General features: G+C 39.6%; 1 protein-coding gene across 6 annotated transcripts in view; it reads left to right on the top strand.

The window, feature by feature from the left end:
* The window catches only part of Ccdc146 (coiled-coil domain containing 146), a 156,188-nt gene that overhangs the window by 18,825 nt on the left and 119,121 nt on the right, over window positions 1-18,242 (top strand). For 4 of the 6 annotated variants that reach the window (XM_042272898.2, XM_076565954.1, XM_042272899.2 and 1 more), the window contains exon 2: window positions 9,438-9,637. In XM_042272898.2, the coding sequence (XP_042128832.1) occupies window positions 9,449-9,637 (189 nt within the window). In that variant the 5' untranslated portion in view covers window positions 9,438-9,448. Of the gene's footprint in view, window positions 1-5,428; window positions 5,625-9,437; window positions 9,638-18,242 lie in introns of all 6 variants that reach the window. The other 2 variants (XM_042272897.2, XM_076565955.1) reach the window with 1 other exon arrangement.

Raw genomic sequence — 18,242 nt, 5'->3', positions numbered from 1 at the left:
AAGGTGTTGTCCCAGATCTGTGCTTGGAACACAGTGGATGTGGAGAGAGGGAGACAGAGAGTAATACGGTGAATGGAAAGGATCTAGCACAGCCGTCCATATTTGGACCATGGCCTTGGGTTCTCTATGATCCTGGGAAGTAGAAGATTCATCATTGATTACACACGCATATAGTTTAAGAGCTAACTGTGTGATGTGTGTGGAACTTTAACAGCCACGTGTGCACTTGGAGCTGCCGCTCAGAAACAACCTCCTCCCTCCCTCCCTCCCTCCCTCCCTCCCTCCCTCCCTCCCTCCCTCCCTCCCACCTTTCTTTCTTTCTTTCTTTCTTTCTTTCTTTCTTTCTTTCTTTCTTTCTTTCTTTCTTTCTTTCTTTCTTTCTTTCTTCCTTTCTTTCCTCTCTTCCTCTCTCTCTCTCTCCTTCTGTATATGTACTAAAATAGGATTCTGCCAACCACAACCTTTTTTTAGTTTCTTTTTCTTTTGTGTTGTTTGTAGAAACAGAAAGAAGTTGTGGCTTGCTTTTCTAGGTCTTTGGATGACAAAGCTTTTTACCCTATTTTCTTAAAATCCTCTCTATAGCTTTATAAAAATGTTTCAAGTCTAACATAGCCTTTATGTAATAATAATGAATCTTGGGTAATTATACACAGAATAAAAGGTCTCTGCATGAAAAAGCAATTATTTTACCTGTTGCATTTAGAGTTGCCAAGTTGGTAGTGTCTGATATGCTGTTGTCCATTAAATGAATCCAAGTGTGCCTCGTTTGAGATGGGCTGCCCAGTGTTCCAAGCCAGTCATCTTGCAGATCAAATGGACTTCCTTAGGATGGACTTTCAGTAAGATGTTCAATGTGTTCCCTAAAAGAAATATACATAAAACCACAGAGCTGTTGTGTCAAAATTGAGGGGCACTTTTCTTACAACTGTTTACTATTGTTTTCTTACCAGCCATTTGACATTTCTGTGATTTAAGAAAAAAATTTAGAAACCGAAACAAAAATAAATGAATGGAAGTTTCTCAGAGTTCCTCCTTTCTCCAGGATGTTTGGCTCCAAGTTACTGTAGAAACAAACACGGTACCCCACAGCACTGGGCTTCTGGGAAAAGGAACATGTGATCATGTTGCACTGCCAATCGGAAGAATTCAGTTACACAAAACAGAATGATCAGAGTATGTGGGCCCAGGAGGGAAAAACAACATGTGTGTCTTTCGTGTTATAGCATGCTATTTCTAAAGTGACCAAAACTTGTGTGTCCTGTGGCTGCTGATAGTGAAAGAGACCATGGTTCCTTAGGGAATCTTTCCCGGAGCTTTACCATCTTACCCCAGAGACCCCCCTCTCTGCTCCAGTCTCTGCTGGAACATGGGCTACTTAATTTTTACACATGCTCCTTGAGAGTCGAGAAATTTTTCCTTAATAGTTTAAAATCAAAACAAAATGCTGAGCCGGGCGTTGGTGGCGCACGCCTTTAATCCCAGCACTCGGGAGGCAGAGGCAGGCGGATCTCTGTGAGTTCGAGGCCAGCCTGGGCTACCAAGTGAGCTCCAGGAAAGGCGCAAAGCTACACAGAGAAACCCTGTCTCGAAAAACCAAAAAAAAAAAAAAAAAAAAAAAAATGCTGACCATCTATGTTAGGTTTGAAAGAGGAGGAAGTGGCATGTCTTACAAAATGGGGCAGACCCTGCTGAGGAGTTCATTGCTTCATTTCTTTTCTTTGTGAAGCTTCCTGTTTTGGGTTTGAGCTTAACCGCACCACACATGAAGTGAGAAAAACAGAGCGAGCAGCTTCTCTAAGATAGGACTGAAGCCGTTCCGTTTCACTTCCCTTCTTCCTCGGCAGCCTTTTGCTTCTCTGTGAATCAGAAGCTTGTGCTGTGCCCGTGTAGGCGTCCCTCAGACCCTTGCAGTGAAGAGCTGCGCGGGCTGCAACCCTCCAGCTTTCCGGAGGACAGCTGTGCAGAGAGCTTGCTGTGCCCACGGTGCCCCTGGAAGTGTGCAGTGCAGCCAGCCCCCTGCTGCTGCAGCTCAAGCCTTGTGGAGCCTCTTTCTGTTAGAGTGTTTTCAAATGTGTGCTTATGATTCTTTTGTTAATTCGTCTTGCTGCCCGTTTATGAACCACCTGAAATCAAATTGCTGTCTACCTTGTTTGCTCACCATGTGTCTGGTTTCTAACCATGACACTGTGGTGCTTCTGAGTCACCAAATTCACGTTCTTTCCAAGCCGTTCCTTCAGGACACGGGAGGTGGTTGTGAAAATGCAGTCATTCTCCAGTATCTGTAGATGAGAGTCCGGATTCAGGCAGTTAGTGGCTTTTACAATCTTACCTACCTTCATAAAGAGTGTTTGTCTTAGTTAATTTTCTATTGTCATGACAAAACACCATGGCCAAGGTAACTTATGAAAAAAGCATTTAAATTTTATATGCCCTTGACACTATCATCATCATCATCATCATCATCATCATCATCAAAGTCATAGAAATATCTGTTACTTCCAAAGTTACTTTCTTCCTCTTTTACTATTGTGTTGTTAAGTTTTAAGAATACTTACCAGCCATGTGTGGTGGTGCAAGCCTTTAATCTCAGTACTTGGGAGGCAGAAGCAGGCAGATCTATGAGTTTCAAGCCAGCCAGAGTACACAGAGAGACACTGTCTCAAAAACAAAACAAACACTTACCTAAGAGTTTCCTGGATAACTTTAAGTAGATTTAAGTAGACCTAGATTATTTGTTGTGGGCACTGTGTTATATAAATTTCCAGATCTTATTTTCATAGAATAACTTTAACTTTATACCTGTAGCCAACCCTCCACATTCCCCATAATTGCTCACAACCACCACCCAACTCTGTTTCTATGAGTATATAGAATACAGTAACCCCATCTCCCTTTCCAGTTTATTTTATTTCAAGTAATGATCTCTGGGTCTATCCATAATATCACTGTGGTGGTTTGAATGAAAATAGCCCCATAGGCTCTTAGGGAGTGGCACTATTAGGAAGTGTGGTCTTGTTGGAGTAGGTGTGACCTTGCTGGAGGACGTGTGTCCCTGAGAATGGGCTTTGAGTTCTCAGAATCTTATGCTGGGCCCAGTGACACTTTCTCTCTGCTGCCTGCCAATCTGGATGTAGAACTCTCAGCTACCTCTCCAGCACCATGTCTGCCTGCATACCACCATGCTTCTTGCCATGATGATAATGGACTAAACCTCTGAACTGTAAGCCAGTCCCAATTAAATGTTTTCCTTTATTAGAGTTGCTATGGTCATGATGTTTTGTCACAATAGAAACCCTAACATCAGAATCCCCTTTCTTCTGAAGGCTGACTGGTGTTCATTGTTTAAACAGATTATACTTCCTTTATCATTCATCTATTATGACACTGCATTGATTCTGTAACTCAGTTCTTGTGAGTGACACTGGACTGTCAAGGAATATGAAAGTGCTGATAAATCTTTGAGATCATGATTTCAGTTCTTTGGGGATATATCAGAAGTTATACCATTGAATCTAAGGCCATTTGCTTTGTGATTTATTAAGTCCACATAATGTAATTGATGTGGGAGCCCACAAAAGCTTTCTAGTGAGATCTGAGCTTGCTTTACACAGCAGGGCTGCATTAGGGGATGGCTTGACCACATGCGTGGTTACTAGGCATTTGGGATGGTCTGTACTTGGCTGTGCTGTGGGGAGGTCTTTTGCTCCATCCCTTGGCATTCCTTTAAAAGCGCTTTAGAAAAGACAGAAGGGGCTGGTGGGTTTTGACCCAGGCCTTCCAGAGGCTATCCTATGTTTCTGTCTCTCTCTTCTATATTTCTATCTAAATCCCTCACTCCTCAAAAGTCGATGGAGTAAATAAATGTGGGAGCTTGGCCCCCACAATTTGGTAATTATTTTACCAATTTAGATTTCTGCTAAGAGTGTACAAAGATTTAGTTCGTATCTTCTTCAACCCCTGTTAGCTTTTAGTTTGGTTTACAGTAGGCCTCCTCATGGGTATGTGGTGCTCACTGTGCTTTTGATTTGAATCTTCCTCATAATTTAAAATGTTGAACACCTTTTCATATACCTGAGGGAAATTTGTATGTTGAAGTTTGTCTGGTAATGTCTCCTAGAACTCTGTTATAGTGTAACTATATGATGTGAAATGCTTTGCTTGCATTCAAATATTTACAATGTTTAAGAGAATAAAGATGGAGATTTTCAGTAAATGGGGAAATTTGTCCATATGTAGCATAGTATTCATCTTTTAAAAATATTTTTAATTAAAAAATTATGAATGTGAGTGTTTACATGCATGTATGTGCACCACATGCATGCCTAGTGAAGGATGCCCTGGAACTATAGTTGTTATCTGTCATGTAGGTCTTGGTAATCAAAACCAGGTCCTCTGCAAGAGCAGCAAGTGTCCTTAACCCCGGGATCCAGCCCCACTACTCATCTGTTACCTACACAAACTGTACCACATCAAGGGTACAATGCTTTGGGAAGGTTGCCTCAATCTTAGTGCCATTATAATTAGGGGCTTATAAAATAAGTAGTTTGCTATACTTTATAATGCTTTTGTAATGGCAAAAAGCTGGAAACATCCCATATGTTGAATACCCCATTGTACAGCTATGAAAGGAGTGGTTTGTGGTAGTACTGTAAACAATGAACAAATATGTGTGCTTAAGGGGGGTGTCTAAATGATATCAGAAGCCACTAACATCACATAAAAACAGATAATCTGGTGTTCCTGATGAAAACACACGTCACCAACTATGAGGAAACTTGCAGTAGCCAGAGAAAGGAAATGAATAACTCATGACTGGAGGGAATTAGAATGGCCAGGTGGAAGCTATAAGCTGTGATTTTCTGAAATAAGATGAGTTAGCTACGGGTATTCTCATTTGATAGAGGAAAAAATTCAATGGACAATGATATGTCTGTGGGCACTTGAGCAGTACATTCAAGAACAGAACCCACCCAACCTTTCTGGTTCATTTAACAACATGCATTCCGTTTGAGACTAGTGCCATTGCCATCAAGGAACAGCGAACCTCATAAGACAGACATGAGACAGTACAGACTGCAGCAATGGCCAGACCTCAAAAGGAAGACAGTGGCAGTGTCTTTCCTGAAAGGAGTATGAAGTGTGGACTGTTTCTTTAGCTAAGAGCAGATTCATGCAATTCTGAGATCAAAAGGAGCAGATAATAAGACTGGCATTCAGGAGAGGCACCTTCTCCATCTAAATGGGGCCAACGGTACCTTGTAGAAACCCTCTTACAGACTGCTTTGTGCTCTGCTTAGAACAAACCAGTAGCTACAATGTACACCTGCCTTGGTAGATTGGTGATCCAGGTAGTTGTGTATGTTGTAGAGCAGAAGATCCCTGGCTTGATGCCACGTGTCAGCATCTGTTTGGTGATTGTCTTTTTTAGGTTGTGTTTCATTGGAACAATCAAGCTTCTACTTGAACTGGACAAGCAGGCAGGCCATGCAGCAGTGGACACAAGCGAAGAACTGTGGCCAGCAGTGTGGGTGTTGAGCCATTGACCCTGTGGCCTGGTCTCAGCTGCCTGCTTGAGTGTGGTTTCGGACACTGTGGAGACCTAAGGCAGTTAGGCCAGGACTCAGGTACAAATTGGCATCATTAAGGGCAGAACTGCTGACACTCATGCAGAAAACTTTTTAGTTTGGAAACATTTTAGTAAATTATTACAAAATTGAAGGAAACACAAAGACTACAATAAACAGTATTGGAGTTAACAATTCCTCAGGGTTTCAATAGCTCCAGTTTTGAAAACTACTACAGTATTACACAGTCTTGAACATACAAATTAAATGTAAATATTGTTGCATTTGACAGAAATGAATATTTTCATATGAGGTTTTTCATTAAACTAAGAACTAATAAGGAAGAACAATTGTCATTGTGTTCTTTCTTTGTAAATGAATCTACTGGATAGTTTTATGTCAACTTGGTATAAGCTAAAGTCATCTGAGAGGAGGGAACCTCAACTAAGAAAACACCTTCATAAGATCAGGCTGTAGACAAGCTTGAAGGGCATTTTCTTAGTTAGTGATCGTTGAGAGAGGGCCCAGCCCATTGTGGGTGGTGCCATCCCTGGGCTGGTGATCCTGGGTTCTATAAGAAAGCAGGTTGAACAAGCCATCTGTAAGGAGCAAACCAGTAAACAGCACTCCTCCATGGCCTTTGCACCAGCTCCTGCCTCCAGGTTCCTGCCCTGTTTTGAGTTCCTGTCCTGACTTCTTTCAGCGAGCAGTACTATAAAGTGTAAGCCAAACAAACCCTTTCTCCCAAAATTTCTTTGGTCACAGTGTTTCATCACAGCAATAGTCACCTTAACTAAGGCAATAAACTTATAGGAACAGGTTACATACTATACTGGGTAGTTTTGTGTGTCAACTTGACAGAAGCTAGAGTCATCAGAGAAAGGAGCCTCAGCTGAAGAAATGCTTCCATGAGATCCAGCTGTAAGGCATTTTCTCAATTAGTGATCAATGGGGCAGGGCTCAGCCCATAGTGGGTGGGGCAATGCCCCAGCTGGTGGTTCTCGGTTCTATAAGATGGGCTGAGCAAGCCATGGGAAGCAAGCCAGTAAGCAGCTCCCTTCCATGGCCTGTGCATCAACTACTGCCTCCAGGATTTTGCCCTGTTGGAGTTCCTGTCCTAACTTCCTTCAGTGATGAACAGCAATGCTGAAATGTAAGCCTAGTAAACCCTTTCCTTCCCAACTTGCATTTTAGTCCTGGTGTTTCATCATAGCAATAGACAGGCTCACTAAGACAATAAGGAAGTGTTTTGGTGTCAATACTAAGCCTAAAGACTTGCTTAGAGTCTGGTAGTCTCCACAGCTGCACAAATGTGCCAGGAAACACTAAGATGAATATTAAATGATTTTGCACTTGAAATTCAGTTCATGCATGAATATAATTAGAGTTGGGAAGATGGTTCAGTGGTTAGGAGTACTGACTGCTCTTCCAGAGGACCCTGGTTCAATTCCTAGCAGCCATACGGTGGCTCACAGCTGTCTGTAACTCTAGTTCTAGGGGATCTGATGCCCTCCTCTGGCCTCTGAGAGTACTTACTGCATGCATGTGATGTACAGACGTAGAGACCAACATACATGCAAAACACCATGCATATAAAATTTTCAAAATTGTTTTAAAGAATGCAATAACCATTATTCTTGAAAAACAGTGTTCTACAAAAGAGGCTCATTGACTCTAGATATTATATTTTAAAATAACTCTTTAGAAATTTATCTTGATGTTATCAACCTTCTTCTCCATTAAACATGGCCAAAAATTACTTGTGATTTTATATTTCCCAAGAGCAGCTGACATCATTTTCAATCATGTCAATTAAAAATGAAATTGCAAAAGTATAAATTTTGATAACCTAATAAATTATTTTGCAGAAAAAATGAGTCAGAAAAATCTTATGACCAGGCAAGATGTCACTGCACTATTATTTATTTTATTATATAAAATTATTATAAAACTTTTTCTTGTAATTTATGTAGTCTGTATTTATTTTGTTTTCATGTATCATCATTAAATTTATTGTATTTCATAAACAATAAAACATCTTAAGGGGTAAATTTTTTATTTTGGGTAATTTTCATCATAAATTTTTCTTGCTTTTTCCCTCCTTTTCCACTGGATTAGGCAGCTTCTCAGGGAGCCTGCTGGCATGGCCTGGGGCAGAGGATTTTCCAAGCTGGTGACAGAAGTGGGGGGGGGGTCCGGTGTTGCTCTCCGGAACTTCTGCTTGGACGGGTTAATGTTCTAACACGTTGACTAGGTTATTGTCACTTCATCGGTTTGGCATTAGCACTTCATGCCTGAAATCCCAGCAAATTATTTGCAGTTGTAAAATGAGAGGAGTAGCTGAAATTGTTTGCTCTATTGGCAAATAATCTTGGTACACATTCTATTATATGTATTACTTGCTGGGTATTGAAGATACCTACACAAATGCAGTTTCCTTTTTAAGAAGTATAATTAGGGAGATTGTAGTTGATTCTTGTTTTACTCTTTGGAGGTCTGCCACTCAGCTCCCAAATAAATACACAGATACTTATTCTTACTTATGAATGCCCGGCCTTAGCTTGGCTTGTTTCTAACTAGCTTTTCTAACTTAACTTATCCCATTTCTCTTTAACTATGTTTTGCCTCTGGGATTTTGCCTTTATTTATTCTATATCTTTCTTTCCTTCTTACTCTGTGTCTAGCTATGTGGCTGGCCTCTGGTTCCTCCTCTCCTCCTTTTCTTGCTCCTTGCTCCCTTCCCTAGATTTATCCTCTTTTTTATTCTTTCTGCCTGGCAGCTCCACCTATCACTCTCCTGACTAGCTATTGGCCATTTATCTCTTTATTAGACCAATCAGGTGTTTTAGGAAGGCACAGTTTTGCACAGGCAAAGTAACACAACTTTGCAGAGTTAAACAAATGCAACATAAAAGAATGTAATGCATCATTGCATCATTCAACAAATGTTCCACAGCATAAATGAATGTAACACATCTTAAACTAATATTCTACAACAGGAAACAGTATGAAAAATAATAAATTATCATACAGTATTTTAAGTGTGCCTACAAAAGCATGGACAAGCTACGTGCTATAGAAGTATCAGAAAGCAAAGTGTGATTAGCCTAGCGGGTAGCTAGAGAGGTCCTGCCACTGTCATATGTGGTCATATTTGACTCATGTTCTTATTGTAACCCTTTTGCTACTAGGAATTAAATGGGAGAAAGGGTCTGCTGCTTAAGATTAGACATGTTCCGACCCTGCTGCATATTATTTATTGGATGGATAAGAATGGGGTTTGAATGGATAAGTATAGCATGTTCCAACAGACTGCTGCCTGTTCTCTGCTTGGCTTCCTAAGAGCCTGTTTCTGCCTCCCCTCACCCTTCCCATGCCTGGATCTCAAGATGGCTGCTGGTTTATATTTTCCAGAGTCACTACTAATAATTTTAGGATATATGTGTACGTACAGTTTGCATGTATGTACGTTTACATTTTAGGGGGCACTGTGCATGTGGAGGCCCCAGGTTGATGTCCAGAATCTTCTTTGATTGATTTTTCACCTTATCCTTTGGGGCAGGGTCTCTTAATCAAATCCAGAGTTCACTGATTGGTTAGTCTCTCATAGCCAGCTTGCTTGTCATCTAGTTATACATTTTTCTCAGTGCATCAATAGCCTGAATGTATTGTAGATAGCATCGGAGGCTGAGGGCATATGGAGGTAGTAGAGAACTTACATAGCATGCTCAAGGCCTGGGTTTTGTTCCAGAGAGAGAGAGCAGACAGAGCCTAACTTATTTTAGTTAACCTTTGCTTACTTTGTACAATTTTCTATTACTTTGTAAGTGAAGACATGCTTAAATAGTTAAATATGAACTGGTTTTATTTTAGAATTGTGAAAAATGGAAGACGATAGCACAGACCCAGAAAAAGAAAATGAAGATGACACGGAAGAAGCAGAAGAAACAGAAGAGGAGAAAAATAAAAAGGACCAGAAGGAGCACCCTTCTGTCATAATGCCCACAATTAACATTCGAGAGGAGAGGCTTGTCAATTTAGCTGAAACACCAGCTTTCCGCTGTCTGAATGAGGTATGTTTCTTTGTATGTTATTACTAGAGTAAAACCTAATCTTTGCCCACTTAAAAATTCAAATCTATGTCATTTTCAAAACTCTGGGTTACATAGCTCATATAAGCTGTAATCATATGCACAGGCTGAAAGTCTTAAAAACAAAATGGATCCAGCTTTTCCCCTAGGCTAACACAGTATGTAGGCTCCTTTAAAGTATAATATTTACATACATATTGTCCATTAAGTGCATTTCAGAAGTTGGTGCATGACATCTAAATTTTTCTTTAATTATTGTATATTATATACCCGTTAACTTTCATAAAACAAAGATAAGCAATCTAGTCACAACACTCATCCCCAGAGACCCAGGCTCCAACTGGTTCTTCCTGGCATCCCCTTCTAGCCTTCCCTTCTAGATCATCTCCAGTCCTTTCAGACTTTGCTGACACACAGAACCTTGCTCTACTAGGGATCCCCAAGGACCCCACAGCTGCCATACTTGACTAGGACCCAGAGTGGGCAGAACAACCAAAGAATGGAACACTCAACCAGCAAAGATAAAACCAGATCCCTATACCAAGAAACACTACAGATGCTATGATTCCAGATGTCTAGATCCCAGTGTAAAAAATCCAAATATGAACAACCACAAGAGTATGCTTCCCTCAGAAGTCTGCAATTCTATTGTAAGAAGTCCTGAGAAAAGCAATTTAGCTGAAGCATAAGATGAGGACTTCAAAATAGCAATTATGAATATGTTCAAAGACCCTAAAGAGGATGTGAATGCATGCCGTAATAAAGTCTGGGAAAACACAAACAGTTGAATGAAATAGTGAAAACAATTCAAGGTATATGAAAGTAGAATTTAACAAAGAAAAAGAATCACTAAAGAAACCTAAACTGAAATAAAACTGGAAATGAAAAACAAACAAAAACCTTAGAGGTAAGTCCCACCCACAGATTAGAAAACATGGAAGGAAGAATTTCAAGTTTTAAAGACAAGACAGAAAGAAGAATTGCTAGTCTAGACAAAAGAAACATTAAATAAATAAAAATCCAGGAAATGGAACACTATGGAAAAAAACCAAACCTATGAGTAATAACTATAAAAGAAGGAGAAGAATCAAAGTCAAAGTCATGGAAAATATTTTGAACAAAATCATAGAAGAAAATGTCTCCAATCTAAAGAGAGATGCCTATCAATAGATATACAGAACACCAAAGAGACAGGCCCAGAAAAGAAACTACCCATGTAAAACATTAAATGTACAAAGCAAAGAAAGGATTTTAAAACGTGGAAAAAAAAAAAAAAAGACCAAGTCACATATAAGGTAAGCTGGAAAGGCCTGGACAAATGTTCTGTAAGCTTTAGGGATGCCAGGTCAGCCTATATACCCAGCAAGATTATCAGTCAGAATCAACAGAGAAAGAAAAAGTTTCATAACAAAAACAAATTTAAATAATTCTGTCCACCAGTTCAGCTCTACAGAAAAGACATTTATTACACACAACAGGCCACCAGAAATAATCCCAGAACAGTTAGCCAAAAGTGAGGAGAAAACCCAAACAAACCACAAAATAACGTGAATTAATAAATACTGTTTATTTTTTAACTCAATGGTATCAATTCCCCAATTTAAAAAAAAAAACAAAAAAAAAAAAAAAACATTGAATTAGAAAACAGGATCCACCTTTCTGCTTCATCCGAGAAACAATACCTCACCACCAAGGACAGACATCACCTTAGAGTAAAAGAATGGAAAAAGTTATTCCAAACAAATGTAACCAAGAATTGGGCAAATGGACCTATTTTAATATTAAAAAAATAAATAAACATCAACCCCAGACCATTCAGAAGAGACAGGAACGAACACTACCTATTTATTAAAGGGAAAACCCACCAAGAGAACTCACAATTCTAAACATCTATGCACCAAGCACGAAGGCACCAAGGTTATAAAAGAAACACTACTACAGCTAAAATCCCATGCTGACCCTCACACAGCGATAGCGGGCAACTTCAGTTCCCCATGCCCACTAATACACAGGTCATCCAGATTAAAAGTGAATAGAGAAATACTGGAGTTAAATAACATCAGAAATCAAATGATTCTAACAGACATCTATAGTTTCACCCAAACACTCTGAATATATCTTCTTCTCAGCAGCCTATAGAACTTTCTCCAAAATTTACCCCATATTCAGATACAAACTAAGTCTCAACAGATCTAAAAAATTTGAAAGAGTACCCTATATGCTATATGACCATCATGGATTACAGCTAGATGTCAATAACAATAGAAATGGTAGAAAGTCTACAAACTCTCGGAAGCTGAATAACTCACTAATGAGTTGGGTCAAGACAGAAAATCAAGAAAGAAACAAAAACTTTTTAGAGTTGAACAAAAATGAAAACACGACATACCCAAACCTATAAGACATGATGAATGCAGAAAGCAGTTCCAAGAGGCAATGTCATAGCACTAAGTGACTACATTAAAAAAAACTGAAGAAATTTCATATTACTAACTTAATAATTGAAGCTCTAGAAAAACAAAACAACAAAACTACCCTGAAAGAGTAGGTGGAAAGAAATAATCAACTCAGAGCTGAAATGGCAAAAAAAATTCCAAAGACTCAATGAAACAGAGTTGATTCTTTGAAAAAAATCAGTAATATTGACAAACCTTTAACCAACTTAACTAAAATATATAGAGAGGGGTGAAAAGGAGAACACTATAACAGATAGCGAAGAAATTCAGAGAATCACAAGGACACACATTTTTAATAATTTCTATTCCACCAAACTGGGAAGCCTAAAGGAAATTGATGGATTTCATGACATATACAACCTACCAAACTTAAATCAAGATGAAATAAACAATTTAAATGGACATATAACCACTAGTGAAATAGAAGCAGTCATTAAAAATCTCCCAACCAGTAAAAGCCCAGGACCAGGTGGATTCAGTGTCAAATTCTAATAGACTTCCAAAGAACTAACAACATAGAAACTGAAGGAATATTTCCTAATTCTTTTTCTGAAGTGGCCTTTACCCTGATACCAAACCCACACAAAGAGTCAACAAAAAGGGAATATTATAGACCAATATCCCTTTATGACCATAGATGTAAAAATTCCCAATAAAATATTTACAAAATGAATCCAAGGACACATCAAAAAGATTATCCACTATGGTGATATTGTGTTCCCCAATGTATTGTGCACTCTAATAAACTTATCTGGGCTTAGAGAACAACAGCCACTAGATATAGAGGCCAGAAAATGGTGGCACACACACCTTTAATCCTAGCATTCTTTTTTTTTTTTTTTTTTTTTTTTTTTTTTTTTTTTTTTTGGTTTTTCGAGACAGGGTTTCTCTGTGTAGCTTTGCGCCTTTCCTGGAACTCACTTGGTAGCCCAGGCTGGCCTCGAACTCACAGAGATCCGCCTGGCTCTGCCTCCCGAGTGCTGGGATTAAAGGCGTGCGCCACCACCGCCCGGCATAATCCTAGCATTCTTAAGGCAAAGATCCATCTGGATCTCTGTGAGTTCAAAGCCACTCTAGAAACAGCCAGGCATGGGGATACATGACTTTAATCCCAGGAAGTGATGACAGAAAGGTATATAAGGTGTGAGGACCAGGAACTAGAGCCCGTTTAAGCTTTTAGGCTTTGAGCAACAGTTCATCTGAGATCCATTTGGATGAGGACTCAGAGGCTTCCAGTCTGAGGAAACAGGATCAGCTGAGAAGTTGGTGAGACGAGGAAGCTGTGGCTTGTTTTGTTTCTCTGATCTTCCAGCATTCACCCCAATACCTGGCACTGGGCTTGTTTTGTTTTTTTATCAATAAGACCTTTTAAGATTTGTGTTGCAATCCACCATGATCAAGTTGGTTTCATTCCAGGCATGCTGGGATGGTTCAACAAATGTAAAACAATAAACATAATCCACCACATTAGTAGACTAAAAGACAAAAACCACACAGTCATTGTATTAGATACAGAAAATGTCTGAGACAAAAATCCAACATCTTTGTGATAGAAGTCCTAGAGAGACTAGATATACAAGGGATATACCTCAAAATAATAAAGATAATTTACAGCAAGCCCATGGCCAACTTCATTCTAAAGGAAAGAAATTCAAAGCATTTCCACCAAAATCAGTAACAAGACAAGGATGCCTACTCTCTCTGTACCTATTCAATACAGTACCTGAAGTCTTAGCTAGAGCAATGAGACAACTGAAGGAGATCAATGTGGATGGATGTTTCTCTTCCACCTGCCTGTTCCCAAATACCTAGCAGCTGCTTCCCAAATTGCCACACAGAGGCTTATATTATTTATAAATGTTTGGCCAATAGCTCAAGCTTATTACTAACCAGCTCTTACAACTTAAGTTAACTCACTTCTATTAATCTATGTATTGCAATGTGGCTCGTGGCTTTACCTGTCCTCCAGCATGTCTTACTTCCTAGGCAGCTGGCTGGTATCTCTCCTGACTCTGCCCTCCTTCTTCCCATGATTCTCAGTTTGGCTTTCCTGCCTAACTTCCTGCCCACCTACTGGCTTGTCAGCTTTTTATTAACCACTGAGAGTAATACATATTCATAGTGTAGAAAAGGATTGTTCCACAGTAGAGCAAGAGGATGCAAGTAGGAAAAGAACTTAAAGTATATTTGCTGATGATATGATTTTATACATAAAAAACCCAAAAACCTCCACTGGGAAACTTCTAGAGCTGATTAAACACTGTCAGCAAAATAACAGGATACAAAATTAACACACCAAATCAGAAGCTTCTGTATTAGGGCTCTCTAGAGGAACAGAGCTAATAGGATGAATATATGTATAAATATATGGAATTTATAAGAGTGGCTTATGGGGTGTGGCCCAGCGAGTCAACAGTGTCTGTATACTGATGGAAAGTCCACAAATCCAGTAGTTGTTTAGTCTATGAGGCTGGATGTCTCATCTGTCTATAGTGTATGTTGGAATTTCAAAGAAGTAGGTTCTAATGCCAGTGAAGGAATACCAGCAGGAGGATGGATGAACTTGCTAGTGAGAATGAGGGCAAGCAGGCAAAAAACAAAAGCTTTCTACTTTAATAGCCTTTTGTGTAGGCTCCCACGAGAAGGTTTGGCCTTCTGATATTAAGTGATCCAGATTTAAAGTGTGTATTTTCACCTCAAAAGGTCCAGTCAAGAAAATCTGACTTGGAGTAACTTCTGTGATTTCTCTAATTTTCATAACATGATACTGTTGAAGAAAAGCTAACTATTCTGTAGACTCTCTTTCTGTGTGGGTTTTCTGATTTTTTTCATTATTAGGTTCAAGTTACCCAGGCTAGGAAGGAGTATCAGAATGCTGTACTCTTCCCAAGTATTTCACATCAGAGCATGAGATGATGACCTGAGCATTGATGCGTTGTTGATCTTAGTCACCTGGTGAAGGTGGTACCTTTAGGTTTCTTTTTGATATTAACAAACACCTAGTATGGAAATACTAAAGACTATATATGCATTTTAGTCCTCCTAAAATTTTGACCTATTTTTGACATCAGTTGAGGATTCATACAAAACCCAATTACTCTTCTACTAGTTGCTCAATCATAGTTTCTGATTCCATCATCCCTTCTGTAGCTCAGAATATCTTTTGGTATTGAAGTGCAGTGGATTGAATCCAGATGTCTCACATGCTAGCCACACATTCTCCCACACCCCCAACTCAAACACTCTTTTTAAAATTTGAGATAGGTCTCCTTATGTTGCCCAGACTGGTCTGAAACCTCTGGATTGAACTGACCCTTCTGTATCAGTCTCCTGAGTTCTGGGACTACACATGCATGCCACTGTGCCTACTACTTCAACAATTGTATTAGGTTGCTTCCTGTATGCTATAAAGATCCCTCTCCACTTTCTGATTTACTTCTTTGTCTGTATTTAATAGTGTGGCCTGGTGAATTTTTATTTTAGTCAGTAGGGTGTAATCCATTCCTGTCGTTTATTTTTACTTCCAGATTTGTCCAATGTTCATGCTTTAAGTAGGTTCCTTTTGGCCCATCTCCATGATTTTTCTTTGTGTGTGTGTGTGTGTGTGTGTGTGTGTGTGTGTGTGTGTGTGTGTTTGTATACTTTCTTACTTTATGAAAATGTATTCCATGTTTTTTTGCACCCTGTAGCTTGAGTTTTCTCTCCGGGTCCCGCCAAGCCCCAGCAGTCTGACAGCCCACTTATAAAATAAACACACAGATGCTTATATTGCTTACAAACTGTATGGCCATGGCAGGCTTCTTGCTAACTGTACTTATATCTTTTTTTGTTGTTGTTTTTTGTTTTGTTTGTTTTTGTTTTTTTGTTTTTTCGAGACAGGGTTTCTCTGTGTATCTTTGCACCTTTCCTGGAACTCACTTGATAGTGCAGGCTGGCCTCGAACTCACAGAGATCCGCCTGGCTCAGCCTCCCAAGTGCTGGGATTAAAGGCGTGCGCCACCACTGCCTGTCTCTTATATCTTATATTAACCCATTTCTATTAATCTATAAGTTGCCATGTGGCTCACTGGTATCTTAACATGTTGCTTCTCCTCATGGAGGCTGGCAGTGTCTGCCTCAGCCTCCACTTCCCAGAATTCTCTTCTCTGCTTTTTTCGCCTATATGTCCTGCCTGGCTACTGGCCAATCAGCATTTTATTTATACAGAGCGATATCCACAGCAGCACCCCCATTCTCCTGGCTTGGTATCAGCCCTTTCTTGGGAGATCACTAGTTATTTCCTGGGGATGGACATTTGGAAATTAGTATCTCAGTGGTAAATGAGACTGTCACTACTGATGTGTCATTCAGCGTGTGCTTGTTTGACTCTGTGGACAAAGTTAAAATAGCTGCATGAAGATTTGTAACTGCATCTATTTCTATCCTCTCTTGGTATGTTTAAAATCAGTTCATATCTGACCAGAGTTCACTGTTCCTACTAAACTCCATCATATACGAAACTTTACATTTTGTAGTTTACCCTTAATAATGTAATGAGATCAGAACTAAACCTAAGCTTTTGTCATAAATTTAAAGTCTTCACTGGCAAAAGAAACCTTAGTTAGATACACTCATTAATATATCTAACTCTGGGATAGTTAGGTAAAGCATTTATTCTGTTTCACTCTTATAACTACACACCTTTCTGACACCCCTTTCCACCTTGGCTCCAGGTCAGGTGTGTCTTACACAGCATCTCACTTGGCTTATGGTCACTTTCTGCTGAGAGATCTCAAGATCATATTAGAAACTATAACATCACAACTTGAATTTACACACACACACACACACACACACACACATACACACACATCTGTGCTGGGTCGTTTGTGCTGGCTGGACACAAGCTAGAGTTATCTGAAAGGAAGGAACCCTAATTGAGAAAATGCCTCTTTAGGATCCAGCTGTAAGGCATTTTCTTCATTGGTGATTGATGGGGGAGGGCCCAGCCCATTGTGAATGGGGCCACCCCTGGGATGGTGGTCCAGGGTTCTGTAAGAAAGCAGGCTGAGCAAGCCAGTAAGCAGCATCCTTCTATAGCCTCTGTATCAGCTCCTGCCTCTAGGATCCTGCCCTGTTTGAGTTCCTGACTTGACTTCCTTCAGTGATGAACAGTGATGTGGAAGTGTAAGCAAAATAAAACCTTTCCTCCCTAACTTGCTTTTGGTCATAGTGTTTATCACAGTAATAGAAATCCTAACTAAGACAATAGCTATATGATGTTAGTAGTAAAATACTCAGGGAAATTTTTTAATACAAAGATGAAACACAGAAGAGGTGTTTTGTAAAATCAAAAGAAAATTTGGGATAGCTCTTTCATATTTATCTTCAACATAATAATTTTTAACAACTTTAAAAATCTCTGGATACATATTGCTGTACAAGTTATTTGTCACGAAGAGCCTTGGTTTCTTTTCCAGTTGCTGAGATAAACTCTGACAAAACAATTTAATGGTAAAGTGTTTAATCTGGCCCACATTCAAAGGTGCTGTCTGTGATAGTGGGGGTCAAGCTAGGATGGACGTGAGGTGGTTGGTCACATCACACCCATGATCAGGAAGCAGAGAGCAGCAAATGCTTGGGTCCAGCTCACTTTTTCCTTTTTATGCAGTCCAAGATCTCAGCACAGGGAATGGTGCCACTCAAAATGCATGTCTCTTCTAGCCTCAGTTAACCTAATAGCATGCCCCAAAGCCCATCTCACAGGTAATTCTAGGTTTCATCAAGTTAAAAACCGAGATTGACGACCACAGGTATGTCAAGTCTGATCCAGGGGGGCATTTAGGAGGTCTCAACCACCGCGCCAACCATCTTACTGTCTCACTGTGTAGTGTCAACATTAGCAACTCCACTGCCTATGAGTTATTCCTCAAAGGTGCAAAGTCTTGCAGAACAAATTATTGGCTGAACACTACTTTACTTGTATAATAAACACCACCAAGGAGCCTGGGTACAGCAAATTTGTAGAGTACTCACTCTGCATTTGTGAGACTCTGGGTTCCTTCCTCAATAAGAAAAAAAAATTCTGGATAGATAGATAGATAGATAGATAGATAGATAGATAGATAGATAGATAGAGATGTAGTTCAATA

Source organism: Peromyscus maniculatus, chromosome 3 (assembly GCF_049852395.1).
Source record: "Peromyscus maniculatus bairdii isolate BWxNUB_F1_BW_parent chromosome 3, HU_Pman_BW_mat_3.1, whole genome shotgun sequence".
In the NCBI taxonomy this organism is placed as follows: domain Eukaryota; kingdom Metazoa; phylum Chordata; class Mammalia; order Rodentia; family Cricetidae; genus Peromyscus; species Peromyscus maniculatus.
This window is presented reverse-complemented; position numbering and strand designations above follow the sequence as displayed.